Source organism: Talpa occidentalis, unplaced genomic scaffold, assembly GCF_014898055.3.
Source record: "Talpa occidentalis isolate TD23 unplaced genomic scaffold, MPIMG_talOcc4v2.1 talOcc4.5, whole genome shotgun sequence".
NCBI classification, from domain to species: domain Eukaryota; kingdom Metazoa; phylum Chordata; class Mammalia; order Eulipotyphla; family Talpidae; genus Talpa; species Talpa occidentalis.
The window spans coordinates 55,202,256-55,217,632 of NW_023604861.1; the positions used below are offsets into that span (position 1 = coordinate 55,202,256).

The following is a 15,377-nucleotide window of genomic DNA, read 5'->3' on the forward strand; positions in this document are numbered from 1 at the left end:
TCCCATTAAGTAATGGTTAATGGGTTAAGCATCAGCACTATGAAGCTATCCACAGCCACTGCAACACGAGTTTCATCCCTGGCCAGGGAGGTGAACCCCTGGCGCAGCAGACCTCTTCTGTCTCGCCCACCGCTACCCTCAGCAGTGTATTTCAGTACATCTGCCTATTCTGCTCCCCCCTCTGTCTCTGGTGAGTTCTCTCACCACCACCACCCCCACTGTGTCTGTGGTCTGTACCCCAGCTTTTGCATGCATAAAGAAATAAATCTTTAAAAAAAGTTATTTCATGGTGTCATAGGTAAATTGTCCAAATCAAAGAATGCAAATGTTGTTTCATATATTGCAAAGAGGAACCATTCTTTCAGGAGCAAAGGCATGAACTTTGAGTTCAGTTTGGAGATTTCTGACCTAGCAGCAGAGATTTTTTTTTTTCCCAACAGAATGAGTCTTTCTGGCAAAAATGACAACTGTCACCTATGAAGAGCCAAAGGGGAAATTTGCCCAGAAATACTGAGACCCTCAGTTTACAGATGAGGAGCCCATACTGGCAAATCAAAGAGAATTGCTCCAGTCAATAGCAGATATCAGAATTAAGTTTAGAATGCAGCTCTTGTTTAATCAGTCCAGGCATTGACTCCTTCAGTGCTTCTCTGAAATCAGTCAAATTTGTTTATAGGTAAGCCATTGTTTTGAAGCTACTGAAAAATAAAATTCTGTTAAGAGCTATAGAAGATGCTTGACATAAAGCTTCAACCATTCATCTGTAAATACTGTCAAACTGTCTGTGAGTCAATCTGCTCTACTGGAGTTTTATGAGCCCTTGAGGAACATAAGGAAACAAACTATGATGACACTGAAATATTCAAAATTTTACCAGAGGTTTCTTTTGCTGCAATCTGACTTTAGAGTCCCAGACATACAGACTCTACCTGAATATCTTACCTGTATCATAAACTCATCACCTTATCTGCTTTGTTTTACAACCTAAGTTCTCTGGTGCTCAGCCCTGGACCAGAAATCATTTGAGTTTTAATAGGCAATAATCTTAGCTTCAAGTAGATTTAAAATGTTTTGGTGGTTTTTCACACGCTAAATAAATTTAAGAATTTATTTTAAAAGTATACTTTGTTCAGATTGTATACAGGGAGTTTTAAAAGACATAAGAAGTTAAGAATTGACTGAAGAAATAAGGACAAATTGAAAAAAAATTATATTTGTCCAGTCTTTTTCCTTTATGATATTGAGACTGTTTACTAAAATAATAATTCATTGTTATCATAACAATAATGACCTTTTAACATTGAGGTATTTATCTTACAGAGAGATCATTATTATCAGTGTTTCCTTTTCAATCAAGAATTTAATATTTTAGTATTTTATCAGTGATCAGTGCAAAATATATTTAAGAAAATAATGATATGTTACCTTTATGTGATTAAAAGACCCAAAAAATTAAGATACTTACCCTTCCCCCCAATTCCTGTCACTCATTTCATCACTTCAATCAAGGTAGGCTAAATTACAACATTAAAAAAAAAGATTAGAGTTTATTAATTTCCTTAGGCTACTTAAAAATAAAAGTGGACCTCTATTATTCTTACCATGAAACAAATATTGAACTCTGCCCTTCGGCATGCTACCATACTTCAAATGCTGATCTTATCATCGCTTGCAAGTCAAACAGAGTTGGACTTTAAAAGGAAGAAAGGAAACCCGGAGCCATTGGGAAGCATCAGGGGTCAACCTGTTGGTCTGGTTCTGGTGGGAACTTACCCAGAGTCACAGTGCCCTGTAGGGGGGCGGGGGTGGGGTGGGGGGGGAACCTTGGAGGAGGGACACATTTTGCTTCCAGCAGCTATTTTTCAACAATACAAAAACTAGAATTTGAAAATTAATATATAAAGGGCCATATTCTGAAATTCATATTCTATTTCACTTGGAGTCTTCCTATTTGTTTGATTTGTGAACAGGAAACAGTAGGTTTCCTCATCACTGCAGTTTGAATTCTGTATGTAATAATAAAATAGTCATAATAAATGATAAAATAATAATGTCAAAGAAAACTGGAAGTTGAAGGCTCGGATGAGGGTTTTCTCATATGTTTAAATATTGGCTATCTTCCTTCCATGTTTCTAATGTTCATTTTGTACTAAATTATGAAATGTATTTATCAATTGTCAATTGAGAAATGCAGTAAAAAGTTTTGAAACACATGCAATTGCAGTAACATGGATGGAGCTGGAAGGGATCATGCTCAGCGAAATAAGCCAGAAAAATAAAGAAAAATACCGATGGTCTTACTCATAGCAGGAATCTAGAAAACCTAAATAAGGGACCAGGAAAAAGAATAACTATAAGAAAGAAAAAATCAAAACCAACAAATAACTATGAACCAGAGACACACTTTGGGGGGGGGCGGGGAAAGGAGGGCTTGGGGTCAAAATCAGGGGATTGCAATTGTATGGGGAATATAAAAATAAAAAAATAAATAAATAAAAAGTTCTGAAACGTGCAAAGCCTACAGAATCAACTCAATATACAATTAGCCAAATGTTTTTTGTTTGTATTAATTCCTTAAAATCTCTCTAATTCTCTCACTCAACCTCTCTGCCCACTCCACCCCCACCTCTCATCCCCCCTCCCTTGCTTCTTTTTGAAAGATTTCATAACTTTCCTAATTTCTTGACTCCCAGAAAACACTGCAAAATTTGCTTCGTGGAGCAGAATCTGGATCTCACAGTGTTACTTAAGTGCAATGGTTGTGCTGTGGTCTGGAAAGGAGCTGTGAATATTTTAGGTAGGGAGCAAAATCCTGGATTAGAGGAGACCAGACACCAAAGCGTTGAAGATAAATTCTTCTTACTGAAATGCACTCATGACGTTGCATCTTGTATCTTACAATATAGACTGAAATTTAAAAAGGACACACCAGTTTCTTAGCACCCCCCCTTCCTTTCCCAATCCAAAATATCTTTAAGCAGGGAAAGGGCAGGATGACCATTGTTCCAATTCTATATTTCAACTAATAATCTGATTTGTAATATCAGAGATAAACATTACTCCAAACAAAAATTTTTAATCAGGATAAGCACGGCTCTGCAAAAAGCTACTCTTGAAAGTGTTCGGGTTTTCATTGTGAGGGGTTGTTGTCCTCTAGGGGATGGGTTAAGAAGGTAGGTAGAAAATTTAGAAAAGGAATCTACACTTCTGAAACCCGACAAACACAAGGGGGCAGAAAGAGCTCAAACTGACTTCAAAACTGGCTGAAATGGGAGGTAACCGATTTTAGTTCGCCCTCCGGATATTTATCAATTCCTTTGCATGCAAAGAAATGTGATGCTGACAAGTGGGCTTAGTTTGTACTTGGTCTAATTACTGCGGAGAGAACAGGAACCTCCCTAAAGACAGCTACCCAACAGGGCGGCTTTGGGAGGGCCTGGGGCTACATTCTCTAGAATTTCTTCTTTGGTGCGAGCCTCGCGATTCCAATCAGACTGCATTTCTCACGCATTCCAAAAGCCCTTTTTTTCCTTTTGCTCTGAACTTTGGTTGCAAAGGAGGGACCTGTTAAAAACTCACCAATCCAAGGACGGTGCCCATTGTAGTTTACGAGGAGACTATAGCGGCAGGGGGTGGGGTTATGGGGGCGCCACCTGCTCCATCATTGACTTTTAATTCCGCTGTCTTTCTTTTGCAAATATGCCCCGCAATTTACGCCCAAATTGTTCTGGGTGTCGATTCAAACTTAGGCCCCTTTGCGTTTATCTTTCCTCAAGGGTTTGCAAATTTCGGTGAGAAATAGAGCCCCCCTTGCTCGGGATTCTCTGGAATTTGGGGGATGGGAACCAAATGGGTACTCCAAGGGCGCAGACTTCTGAAGAACGAATCTAGCCTCCCGCGTGATCTTCGCAGCTAGAATCTCAACCCTAGCCGGCCGGACCGAAACCGCGAGCAAGGGGTGGGGGGAGCTCCAGGCCGCTGTCCCCTCACTTCCAAGACAACCTGTTACCCCTTCTCTCTCCTCCCCTGCCCGCCGTTTCCCCGCCTCGGCCCCTAGTTGCTGATTGGCAGAAATCACTACCCAACCCGGGACTCCGGGCCTCCTCCCGGGGCCGACGATTGGCCTCCTGAGAGGACTGGAGTAAGGGGGTTCCAGGGGAGGGATTTCCCTCCACGCCTAGAGTTCGGGGACCCGACGAGAAGGAGAGGAGTCACTCAAGTCTCCGCAAGGCTGAGCCGCGAGTCGCAGAGCCGGGCGGGCCGGGCCGGCCGGGCGGGCTGAGCCTCCTTCGCGGCCGCTCCAGCCAGGACCGCGCCGAGCAGCTTTCCCATCCTTCTGGCCCAGCTTTGGCTACAGCGGGATCCCGTAGGCAGCGCGTGGAGTCCCCGGCACTTTCCGGAGGGGTCGCTAGCTCTCCCCCAGGGGACTGACCGTGCGCTCTCAGACTGACCTGCCTCAAACCTAACAGAACCATGTGCGCAGCCGGGACCCCCGGGGTCGCCTCCAGCGCGCGCCTGACAGCCTGTCCCACCAATTTTCAACCGATGCCTCCACCATCGCCCCGGCTGTTGCTAGCGCTGCTGCTTCTCCTGTCACTGGTAAGCCGCGTCCGGGCAGAGCCGGTTGCCCCGGGTCGGGCGTCGGCGTCTCCGGATTTTGCAGGGGTTTCTGGGGTCCCCGCCGAGGAGGCCATAGTGCTGGCGAATCGTGGGCTCCGGGTGCCCTTCGGCCGCGAGGTCTGGCTCGACCCGCTGCACGACTTGGTGCTGCAGGTGCAGCCGGGGGACCGCTGCACGGTGACTGTGCTAGACAACGACGCGCTGGCCCAGAGGCCGGGCCGCTTGAGTCCCAAGCGCTTCCCGTGCGACTTTGGCCCCGGAGAGGTGCGCTACTTACACCTAGGCGCGCGCAGCCCGTCGCGGGATAGCGTCCGGCTGCAACTGCGCTATGACGCGCCAGGAGGAGCGGCCGTGCTACCCCTGGTGCTGGAGGTGGAGGTGGTGTTCACCCAGCTAGAGGTTGTGACTCGGAACTTGCCCCTGGTCGTGGAACAGTTGTTGGGAACGAGCAATGCCCTGGACGCTCGGAGCTTGGAGTTCGCCTACCAGCCCGAGACGGAGGAGTGCCGCGTGGGTATCCTGTCGGGTTTGGGCGCGCTGCCTCGCTATGGGGAACTCCTCCACTACCCGCAGGTACCGGGTCAAGCCAGCGAGGGGGGCGCCCAAGAGCCTCTTCTAATGGACTGCAAAGCTTTCCAGGAGCTAGGCGTGCGCTACCGTCACACCGCTCCCAGTCGCTCACCGAACAGGGACTGGGTGCCCATGGTGGTGGAACTGCGCTCGCGAGGGGCTCTGCTGGGCAGTCCTGCTTTGAAACGCGAGCATTTCCAGGTGCTGGTGAGAATCCGAGGAGGGACCGAGAACACTGCACCCAAGCCCAGTTTTGTGGCAATGATGATGATGGAAGTGGACCAGTTTGTACTGACCGCCCTGACCCCAGACATGCTGGCTGCTGAGGATGCTGAGTCTCCTCCTGACCTGTTGATCTTCAACCTCACCGCTCCATTGCAGCCTGGCCAGGGCTACCTGGTGAGCACTGATGATCGCAGCCTGCCTCTCTCCTCCTTCACGCAAAGGGATCTGCGCCTCCTGAAGATTGCCTACCAGCCCCCCTCAGAGGACTCTGACCAGGAGCGTCTTTTTGAACTGGAGCTGGAGGTAGTGGACCCAGAAGGAGCAGCCTCAGACCCTTTTGCTTTCATGGTAGTGGTGAAGCCCATGAACACGCTGGCTCCCGTAGTTACCCGGAACACTGGTCTCATTCTCTATGAGGGTCAGTCTCGGCCCCTCACAGGTCCTGCAGGTAGTGGACCACAAAACTTGGTCATCAGTGATGAGGATGACCTAGAGGCAGTGCGGCTGGAGGTGGTGGCTGGACTCCGCCATGGTCACCTGGCCCTTCTGGGTGCCTCCCATGGCAGCTCAGCCCCTAAGACCTTCACAGTGGCTGAGCTGGCAGCAGGCCAGGTGGTCTACCATCACGATGACAAAGATGGCTCATTGAGTGACAACCTGGTGCTTCGAATGGTTGACGGAGGAGGCAGGCACCATGTGCAGTTCCTGTTCCCTATCACCTTAGTACCTGTGGATGACCAGCCACCAGTGCTCAATGCCAACACAGGACTGACACTGGCAGAGGGTGAAACAGTGCCCATCCTGCCCCTCACTCTAAGTGCAACTGACATGGACTCAGATGACTCTCTGCTGCTTTTTGTCTTAGAATCACCCTTCTCAACCACGGGGCATTTGCTTCTCCGTCAAACTCATCCTCCCCATGAGGAAGAGGAGTTTCTCGGGGGTTCTTGGAGGAAACAAGGAGATTTCTATGAGCAAACTGTGACAGAGTGGCTGCAGCGGGACATCATGGAGGGGAGGCTCTTCTACAGGCACACTGGGCCCCATAGTCCTAGGCCATTGATGGACCAGTTCACATTTCGGGTCCAAGATAATCATGACCCCCCTAATCAGTCTGGACTACAGAAGTTTGTGATACGCATTCATCCTGTGGATCGCCTTCCTCCAGAACTGGGCAGCGGCTGTCCCCTTCGAATGGTGGTGCAGGAATCCCAGCTCACACCTCTGAGGAAGAAGTGGCTGCGCTACACTGACCTGGACACAGATGACCGAGAACTGCGTTACACAGTGACTCAGCCCCCTGTGGATACAGATGAAAACCACTCACCAGCCCCCCTGGGCACCTTGGTGCTAACAGACAACCCCTCAGTGGTGGTGGCCCATTTTACCCAGGCCCAGGTTAACCACCATAAAATTGCTTATAGGCCTCCAGATCAAGAGCTGGGAGTGGCTGCCCGAGTGGCCCAATTCCAGTTCCAGGTTGAAGACCGAGCTGGGAATGTGGCACCAGGCACCTTCACCTTGTACTTACAGCCAGTGGACAATCAGCCACCTGAGATTCTCAACACTGGTTTTACTATTCAGGAGAAAGGCCACCACATCCTGAGTGAAACAGAGTTGCATGTGAAGGATGTAGACACTGATGTAGCCCATATTTCTTTCACTCTCACACAGGCACCCAGACATGGCCACATAAGGGTGTCTGGACAGATATTGCATGTAGGAGGGACCTTCTATTTGGAGGACATAAAGCAGGGTCGGATTTCCTATGCTCATAATGGGGATGAGTCCCTGACTGATAGCTGCTTGTTGGAGGTCAGTGACAGGCATCACGTAGTGCCCATCACTCTCAGAGTGAATGTCCGGCCAGTGGATGATGAGTTGCCCATGTTGAGCCTTCCTGCAGGTACCCTGGGATCATATTTAGATGTGTTAGAAAATGGGGCTACTGAAATCACTGCCAGTGTTATTAAGGGAACCGATGAGGACACTGATGATTTGATGTTGACTTTCCTCTTGGAAGATCCACCCTCATATGGAGAAATCCTGGTCAAGGGAGTCCCAGCAGAGCAGTTTACCCAAAGGGACATCTTGGAGGGCTCTGTCGTCTATGCTCACACCAGTGGTGAGATCGGTCTGTCGCCCAAGCAGGACTCTTTTAACTTGAGTCTGTCCGATATGTCTCAAGAATGGAGAATAGGTGGCAATACTATCCAAGGAGTTACAGTATGGGTGACCATCCTCCCTGTCGATAACCAGAGCCCAGAAATTTCTGTTGGTGAAAGGTTTGTAGTAACGGAAGGTGATAAAAGTGTTATAACTTCAATGCATGTAAGTGCCGAAGATATTGATTCCCTAAATGATGACATTTTGTGCACTATAGTTATTCAGCCTACTTCAGGTTATGTTGAAAACATTTCTCCAGCACCAGGCTCTGAAAAATCAAGAGCAGGAATTGCCATAAGTGCCTTTACTCTGAAAGATCTGAGACAGGGTCATATTAATTATGTCCAAAGTGTTCATAAAGGGGTGGAACCTGTGGAAGATCGATTTGTATTTCGTTGTTCTGATGGCATTAACTTTTCAGAGAGGCAATTTTTTCCCATTATAATCATTCCCACCAATGATGAACAGCCAGAAATATTTATGAGAGAATTTATGGTGATGGAAGGTATGAGTCTGGTGATCGATACACCCATCCTCAATGCTGCAGATGCCGACATTCCCCCAGATGATTTAACTTTCACTATTACCCAATTTCCTACTCATGGTCACATCATGAACCAGCTGATAAATGGCACAGTTTTGGTGGAGAGCTTTACCCTGGACCAGATCATAGAGAGTTCCAGCATTATTTATGAGCATGATGACTCTGAGACCCAGGAAGACAGTTTTGTGATTAAGTTAACAGATGGTAACCATTCTGTAGAGAAGACAGTCCTCATTATGGTCATCCCGGTTGATGATGAGAGCCCCAGAATGGCCATCAATAATGGACTAGAAATAGAAATTGGGGAAACCAAAGTGATCAACAACAAAATATTAATGGCAACTGATTTAGACTCTGAAGACAAATTCTTAGTCTATATTATTCGTTTTGGGCCAGGACATGGCTCATTACAGAGGCGGAGCCCTACAGGTACCTTTGAAAATATCACACTGGGCATGAATTTTACCCAGGATGAAGTGGACAGAAATTTAATCCAGTATGTCCATTTTGGGCAAGAGGGAATTCGGGATCTAGTTAAATTTGATGTCACTGATGGGATAAATGCTCTCATTGACCGCTACTTCTATGTGTCTATTGGGGGCATTGACATCGTCTTCCCTGATGTGATAAGTAAGGGAGTATCCTTGAGAGAAGGCGGTCAAGTCACCCTCACAACAGACCTGCTAAGTACTAGTGACTTGAACAGTCCTGATGAAAACTTAGTCTTTACCATCACCAGAGTTCCCACGAGAGGCCACTTAGAGTGCACTGATCAACCTGGTGTGTCCATCACATCTTTCACTCAGCTCCAGCTGGCTGGCAACAAAATCTACTATATCCACACAGCTGACGATGAGGTGAAGATGGACAGTTTTGAGTTTCAGGTGACCGATGGACGTAACCCTGTCTTCCGAACTTTCCGTATCTCCATTAGTGATGTGGACAACAAGAAGCCAGTGGTGACCATCCACAAGCTGGTTGTCAGCGAAGGTGAAAACAAGCTAATCACGCCTTTCGAACTCACAGTGGAAGACAGAGATACTCCTGACAAACTCCTGAAGTTCATTATCACCCAGGTGCCTGTTCATGGTCAACTCCTGTTCAACAACACTAGACCTGCCATGGTTTTTACCAAGCAAGACTTGAATGAGAACTTAATCAGCTACAGACATGATGGCACTGAGTCAAGTGAAGACAGCTTCTCCTTCACAGTGACTGACGGGTCCCATACTGAGTTCTATGTTTTTCCTGATACGGTATTTGAAACAAGGAGGCCCCAAGTGATGACGATTCAGGTATTAGCTGTTGACAATAATGTCCCCCAAATTGCTGTGAACAAAGGGGCCTCTACCCTTCGCACTCTGGCCACTGGTCACTTGGGCTTCATGATCACCAGCAAAATCTTGAAAGTGGAGGACAGAGACAGCTTACATTTTTCTCTCAGGTTCATTGTAACCCAGGCTCCTCGGCATGGCTATCTCCTCAACTTGGGCAAAGGCAATCACAGTGTCTCTCAGTTCACACAAGGTATGCTCACTTTTCCTTCCTTTCCACCAAAGGACCTTCTGGGTCTTATTTTCTGAGAATAGTACTGTCTGAAAACTTCGTAAGTAGAACATCAAATTAGGGTCCAAGAGAAAGGAAATAAAGCAATGGTAGAATGCAGGGACTCCCTTTCCTGGGAGAACAGCTCCTTTCTTGCAGTGACCTTTATTAGAGGGAGGTTGGGTGCATGTTAATAGTGGCAAGATAAAAGCAGACTTTGGGTTAGTAACAATGAAGTAGGCTGTTTGCACGAATGTCTAGCAGCCAGTGTGTTTACTGTAGAAGGGTGGTGAAGCACCTCAGCCCCTTGAAGAAAGCTGTGCTTTCCAAATTCTATGGCTTTATTATTTTCACCAACCTCTCAAATAGAGCTTTAGAATTTATATTACTTTGATTAATTTTTGAAAGTATTGTAATACTATTACAGTTGTTAGGAGGTTTGTGACAAAAAAAGATTTATCTATATTTACTCTGTAGATTTTTCTTGATAATTACTTAATAATACTGACTCAGGCAAACACCTGTCCAAAGACATAGAAGCTTAACACCTACCTAGGGTTATAACAACGACATGTACAAGGTGTGTTTCTATGATACACACATAAAGGAGAGATTATACTTAATGGTGTATAAGAACATAATTTGTTCATCACCAAAATAGACATCCACATCATTATTAAGACCCTGAAGATATGTTAACAAGATTGAGAGTAGAAGGAGGAAATGAATTCCTCATTTCAAACCTTCTCTCTACCTTGTTAAGTACACCAGCTGCCACTTCTGCTACATTCTTGAAGCTAAAGTGATTTTCGCACCTGAATTTTCTTTGTGTGTGGACACAGTCTGAGACCGGAAAGGCAAGTGACCTATGCTGAATTACTCAGTGACTGACGGAAGAAACCCATTTAGTCTGCTGGCTTTGCTGCCAAGGCTGTGTTCTCTAGACGTGTGACTTTCACTATAAAGGGTTTTGGGTTGCTTTCATGAAAATCTCACCTTGTCAGAAGGGAAGGGAGTTCTAGCCTATGTGGCTGTGTGGGTGGAGATGGAGTTTAACTCCATGGCACTCCAATGGGGGTGTGCTTTTCCTGCAGCAGTGTCATGTTCTTCGATAACAAGCACATTAATAAACATGGATGTGGCAAAGCATAGTGTTAAAGTGAACTGCTTCTCTGTTTTAGATGCTGGCAAATAGCCCCACACTCCAACCTCCTGATTCTTGGCTGAAAGCCTGAATGTATCCTAGGGCCTGCAGGGACAAGAAAACCTCAGAGTGCCAAGTGTCACGCCAGAAACTGCAGGAAACTTTTGTGTGAATACTTTCTGGGGCTAGAGATGGCATACAATCTTAGATTGTTTTATTTTCATGGAAAGCGAAGAGGATGGAAGGAATGTATTAGAGAAGAGAAAATGTTACTTTAAATAACTCCACTGACCTGAAGGAATCTGATTTTAGAGGTTTTTAAAAAGGGAATTTTGGGGGTGAAGATAGGCAAATGGTTTCATTTAAATTCAGTAGAGAAACAACTCAAATTCTATGTTAAAGAGCTCAAAATACTGGAATATTATTTCTTAAATATCGACCCCTAAAATGATGTTATTTGTCTCTCTGTCTCTCCCTGACAGTAACTCACCATAGTTGCTTTTTATGGTCATTGTAAGTATAGAGTAGGCATAGGTTTCTTATAAAAAGTGAAGATATAATTTTAAGATTATCTTTCCAAGAGAAATTATACATTCCAATAAGAACCCAAATATTGACTAGGAAAACTGTTGGTATTTAGTCACACAGCACTCATTTGAACAAGTTGAGGCTGGAGTTCAGTTCATAGCAGTTATTTGTGGAGATTAGATAAGTGAGCAAAAATGGAAAACGCCACCTTAGCACAGCCATGGCTGCTTCCCCAGTGGGAAATGAAAGCCTTGTCAAGAGTGATGACTATGCTCTTACTTGCTTTGTTTTCGATTTGTCATGAAAGCATAAACTGTATTTTGATGGCCTTTCAATGCACTGAGTTAAGTCAAGTTAACGCATGTGCCAGAGAGGGTTATTCACAAATGGATTGACTAAATGTTCCCTAAGAGGAAAAAAAAATAATTATTCGCTAAATAAATTGAATGTTGTTATTAGGAAAAATTAACAAGGTGGAATTAGATAAGTTAAAGATATTATTTGGTTATTTCAAAGCTTTCCTCTTTGTTAAGATGTTCCTGCTCTTTCCACCCAGGTCTAAATCACTTGTCTCAAGTCCCTCTACAACAAGTACATGGTGATTTCTTTCAGAAATTTCCCCAGTTGGAACCAGGATCTGGGGACTAATATTAGAAAAAAAAAATTTTAGAAAACCCATGGAATAATTGTGTAAATAAATTGAATTAGATTTGAAGTGTGTTTTGCAATTAGAAGAAAGTCTAACTGATTTTGGGGTGTTTAAAAAAGATAACATTTTGGTTATGAGGTTTTTAACCTAATACTTTTGTGCCTTAAAAAGTGTTTTTATTTATTTATATTTGTAAATTTATTTTTTTAATTGAGCTATCATGAGTATTCCTCCCCTCATGATACCAACAATATAGTACATCCACGACCAATCACCCACAGCCCACCACCATGGTCCATTGTGCTTCCTTCCCTCTTTGTTCTTATCCCCCCCTTCTCTCTCCCCTTGGATGCTTCACTTCTATAGTCAGCTTTTAGGGTTAGTTTTGAAGCTTGTCTTCATCTGACCCTTAATGCGATCTCTATATTCTGCATGTTAGTGACACCATCACCAGATACCAATCTATCTTTATAAATATGTTTCCCTTATTTTTAGAGGCACCTGTACAGCAATAGTTTCATGATCAAAGTCTTTACTTCTTTGAGATTTTATTTAAAAGCCTGTTCTTTTTATGAATCATGAATTATATCAACAGAGTTGTAAAGAAAATGAAAAGGCTTTTTACTCTGTTGCAACCAATCAATTTTGTTTGCCCTTACATGGAGGAAAAATGAGCATCATAGAATTATATCCATGTTCTCTTTACTTAAAAAAGAAGTTCTTAAAAATCAATTTTATTTTAACTAATTGTCTCCCACATATGATAGTTTCTGCTTATGCAGATGCTGCAATAGAGATTGGGTATACTGAACACTTTTTTCTTTTCTCATAATAAAGACTTTTGTTTTACAAAATTAAAGACAATGGAACCATTGAAAGCCCCCCCACCATCAGCTAGAGCAGGGTTCTGACGCTGAGTGTCTTAGAGCTAAGAGCTAGTTCATGTCATGCCTCAGTTGTCAGCTCGAGGTTGTGAAAGTTAGCAGTTGAAGGGAAAGCAGGTAGGAGCTGTGCAGGGGCTTCATGTCTCCCCCTGCAAACACATCACATGTGCACAAGTAGGGGCGCAAGTGTGGTTACCCCAGACCTCTGGGCGCTTTCCTTTTGAATTAAGAAGTAGTTGAGCCTTTACTGACCTTGAGAAAAGGACTGTGGGAATTGAAGATAAAAAATAAAATCCCATAAGCTTTCAATCTTCTAGGAAAGGTAGTCATGCAGGAACATAAAAATGACATTTGGCAGAAGTTGGTGACATTATACTGAAGTTAGAAATGAAATGCTCCAGGAGAAAAAAACATACTGAATTTACTTCCCCTCCAAGGACTGCTGTTAACCAGATGGTAACATTAAATATTAAGTCAGATTTTTCCCTCTTCAGATGTCTGACGGTAAGCAAGTCACCTTTCAAAACTGTAAGCCACAGTTGAGTGTGTGTGGCACATATGTAAAGTGGAGCTATAGAAATCTATGGAGTAACTTGTTGATTCTAATCTGCATCATAAACTTATTCTTACATAAAATGCCTTTGAAAGCCCCAAAGCATGAACATAGTAGATCCCCTAGGAGATGAGAAAAACCACACAACACATGTTAGAAAAATAAATATGACACACCATCATTGAAGCTATTTTTAGCTATGATCTTGATTTGAGGTTGCCTTGGAAATAACTATTTGGTGATTGGTTTGGATCAAATAACGGTCTATGGTGAATATCTTAAGAACAGAATATTTTGTTGCATTATGTTATCTGTGTGGCTTGATTAAGGAGAGAAATTGGTCAAATGGATAATAAAGTTTAAAAATTGTGTGCATGAAACAAGCTGGTAGTTATCTAAGTTGACAGAATAGAAAGCAGCAGAAAGCATTTCTGAGGCAGAATAACTTTTCACTCTGAATAAAGCTTGGCGTAGTGACTAGATATTTTCTGTTGTAAGTTCTCTCTGACATTGGATCATGTTGTCAATCTGTGGGATTTAAAAATATCTCCTTGACTGTTTCTTTCAAAATTTGGAGAGCTTAAAAAAGGCTTACTCTGCCACAAGAGGTAAGAAAAATTAGCTTGAGGGAGGGCAAGGGAACCTCTTTCCTTTAGGGGCAGTCCTCCAAGGCAGTAAAGGGTGTGGTTTCAATAGGAAATTTGCCATGCCTCAAAATATCTCCCTTTCCACCTGTCATGGAGTCTGACATTCCATATTTAGATAATCACTCCTTTGGTGCATGAACATGCAGATACTATTGGGAGGGGCAATACCTTGCTATTATTATAATCTAGTTTTTGTTTTTTTTTTTTATCTGTATGAGGGATCAGATTTCCATGGGACAGCTGAAATCCAGGGGCTTAGAGATATGAGAAGCGAGGGCTGTTTCCCTTAGGAGAAACAAAGCTAAATATGGCCACAGGAAAGTAATAGCCAAGAGGACCTACCGTGAGTAAGAATCACTGCTTTTGCCCTAGTAATTAATCACCTCCCTTTTTGGTTATTCTTCTAGCTGACATTGACGACATGAAAATATGCTATGTTTTAAGAGAAGGGGCCAATGCCACAAGTGATGTATTCCATTTTACAGTTGAAGATGGTGGTAAGTATTCCACTCTCCTGTTAGTATAAAAGAAGAGAACAACTTGTATTAGTTGCGCTTTGACAACTTTATTACAAGGCATCCATGTCAATTATCACTTCCTGCTCACCTGAATCTATAAAGTTGATATTTGCTGTAGAATATCTATTCTCAATCCTACTTAGTCCTACTTGTAATTATAATGCAATGTTAAGTGTTCTAGTTTTGTATTATTTTAACTTATGATTTGTAAAGCACTCAAGAGAAAGATCTATATAAATAAAACCCCATGTCCAGTTGTTCAGTTTATGCTCTGCATGAAATGAGATGCAGGAAGGATGCTGGAATCCAGCCCATCTCCACTTGCAAGCCTTGTGCCTATCGGGTGTGCCCAGGAGGGTGTGTCTGCCATGTGCATGTTAGCACATGGTGCTTTTTTTCTGATTTGTACATGGAGGCTGCGTGGACTATTTTCGATGTGTAGCATGTTGTAGTTACAAGAAATCAGTGCTATTTAAATGTATGCTTTATTTCACCAGTATCAGTATGTGTAATGATTTTCTTAGTGTTGGGGATTCTGTGAGGTAGTCTAGCTAAAGTTGTGCCTGCTGAAGCCCAAGATTGCTGTGGAAATAAGGTATGATTTGCAATCTAAGTGTCTTCAGCAATTTATTGTCATGGCTCCTTCAAAGTCCTGACTATCTCTCACTTTCTTTACTGCTCCCGACGGCATCTCTTCCTAACCCTGTAAATGAAGAAAATAACTGGCTATTTCTAGTTAATCATAAAAATGTTTTTGTACTCTTGTGCTCTCAGGAGAAGCAAA

At 43.8% G+C, this 15,377-nt stretch overlaps 1 protein-coding gene across 1 annotated transcript in view; it reads left to right on the forward strand.

Moving 5' to 3' along the window:
* The first annotated feature begins 4,108 nt into the window (after window positions 1-4,108).
* Window positions 4,109-15,377, forward strand: part of FREM2 (FRAS1 related extracellular matrix 2) — a 165,645-nt gene continuing 154,376 nt past the window's right edge. The window contains exons 1-2 of the mRNA XM_054701874.1: window positions 4,109-9,652; window positions 14,483-14,572. Coding sequence (XP_054557849.1) covers window positions 4,474-9,652; window positions 14,483-14,572 — 5,269 coding nt within the window. The 5' untranslated portion in view covers window positions 4,109-4,473. The remainder of the gene's footprint in view (window positions 9,653-14,482; window positions 14,573-15,377) is intronic.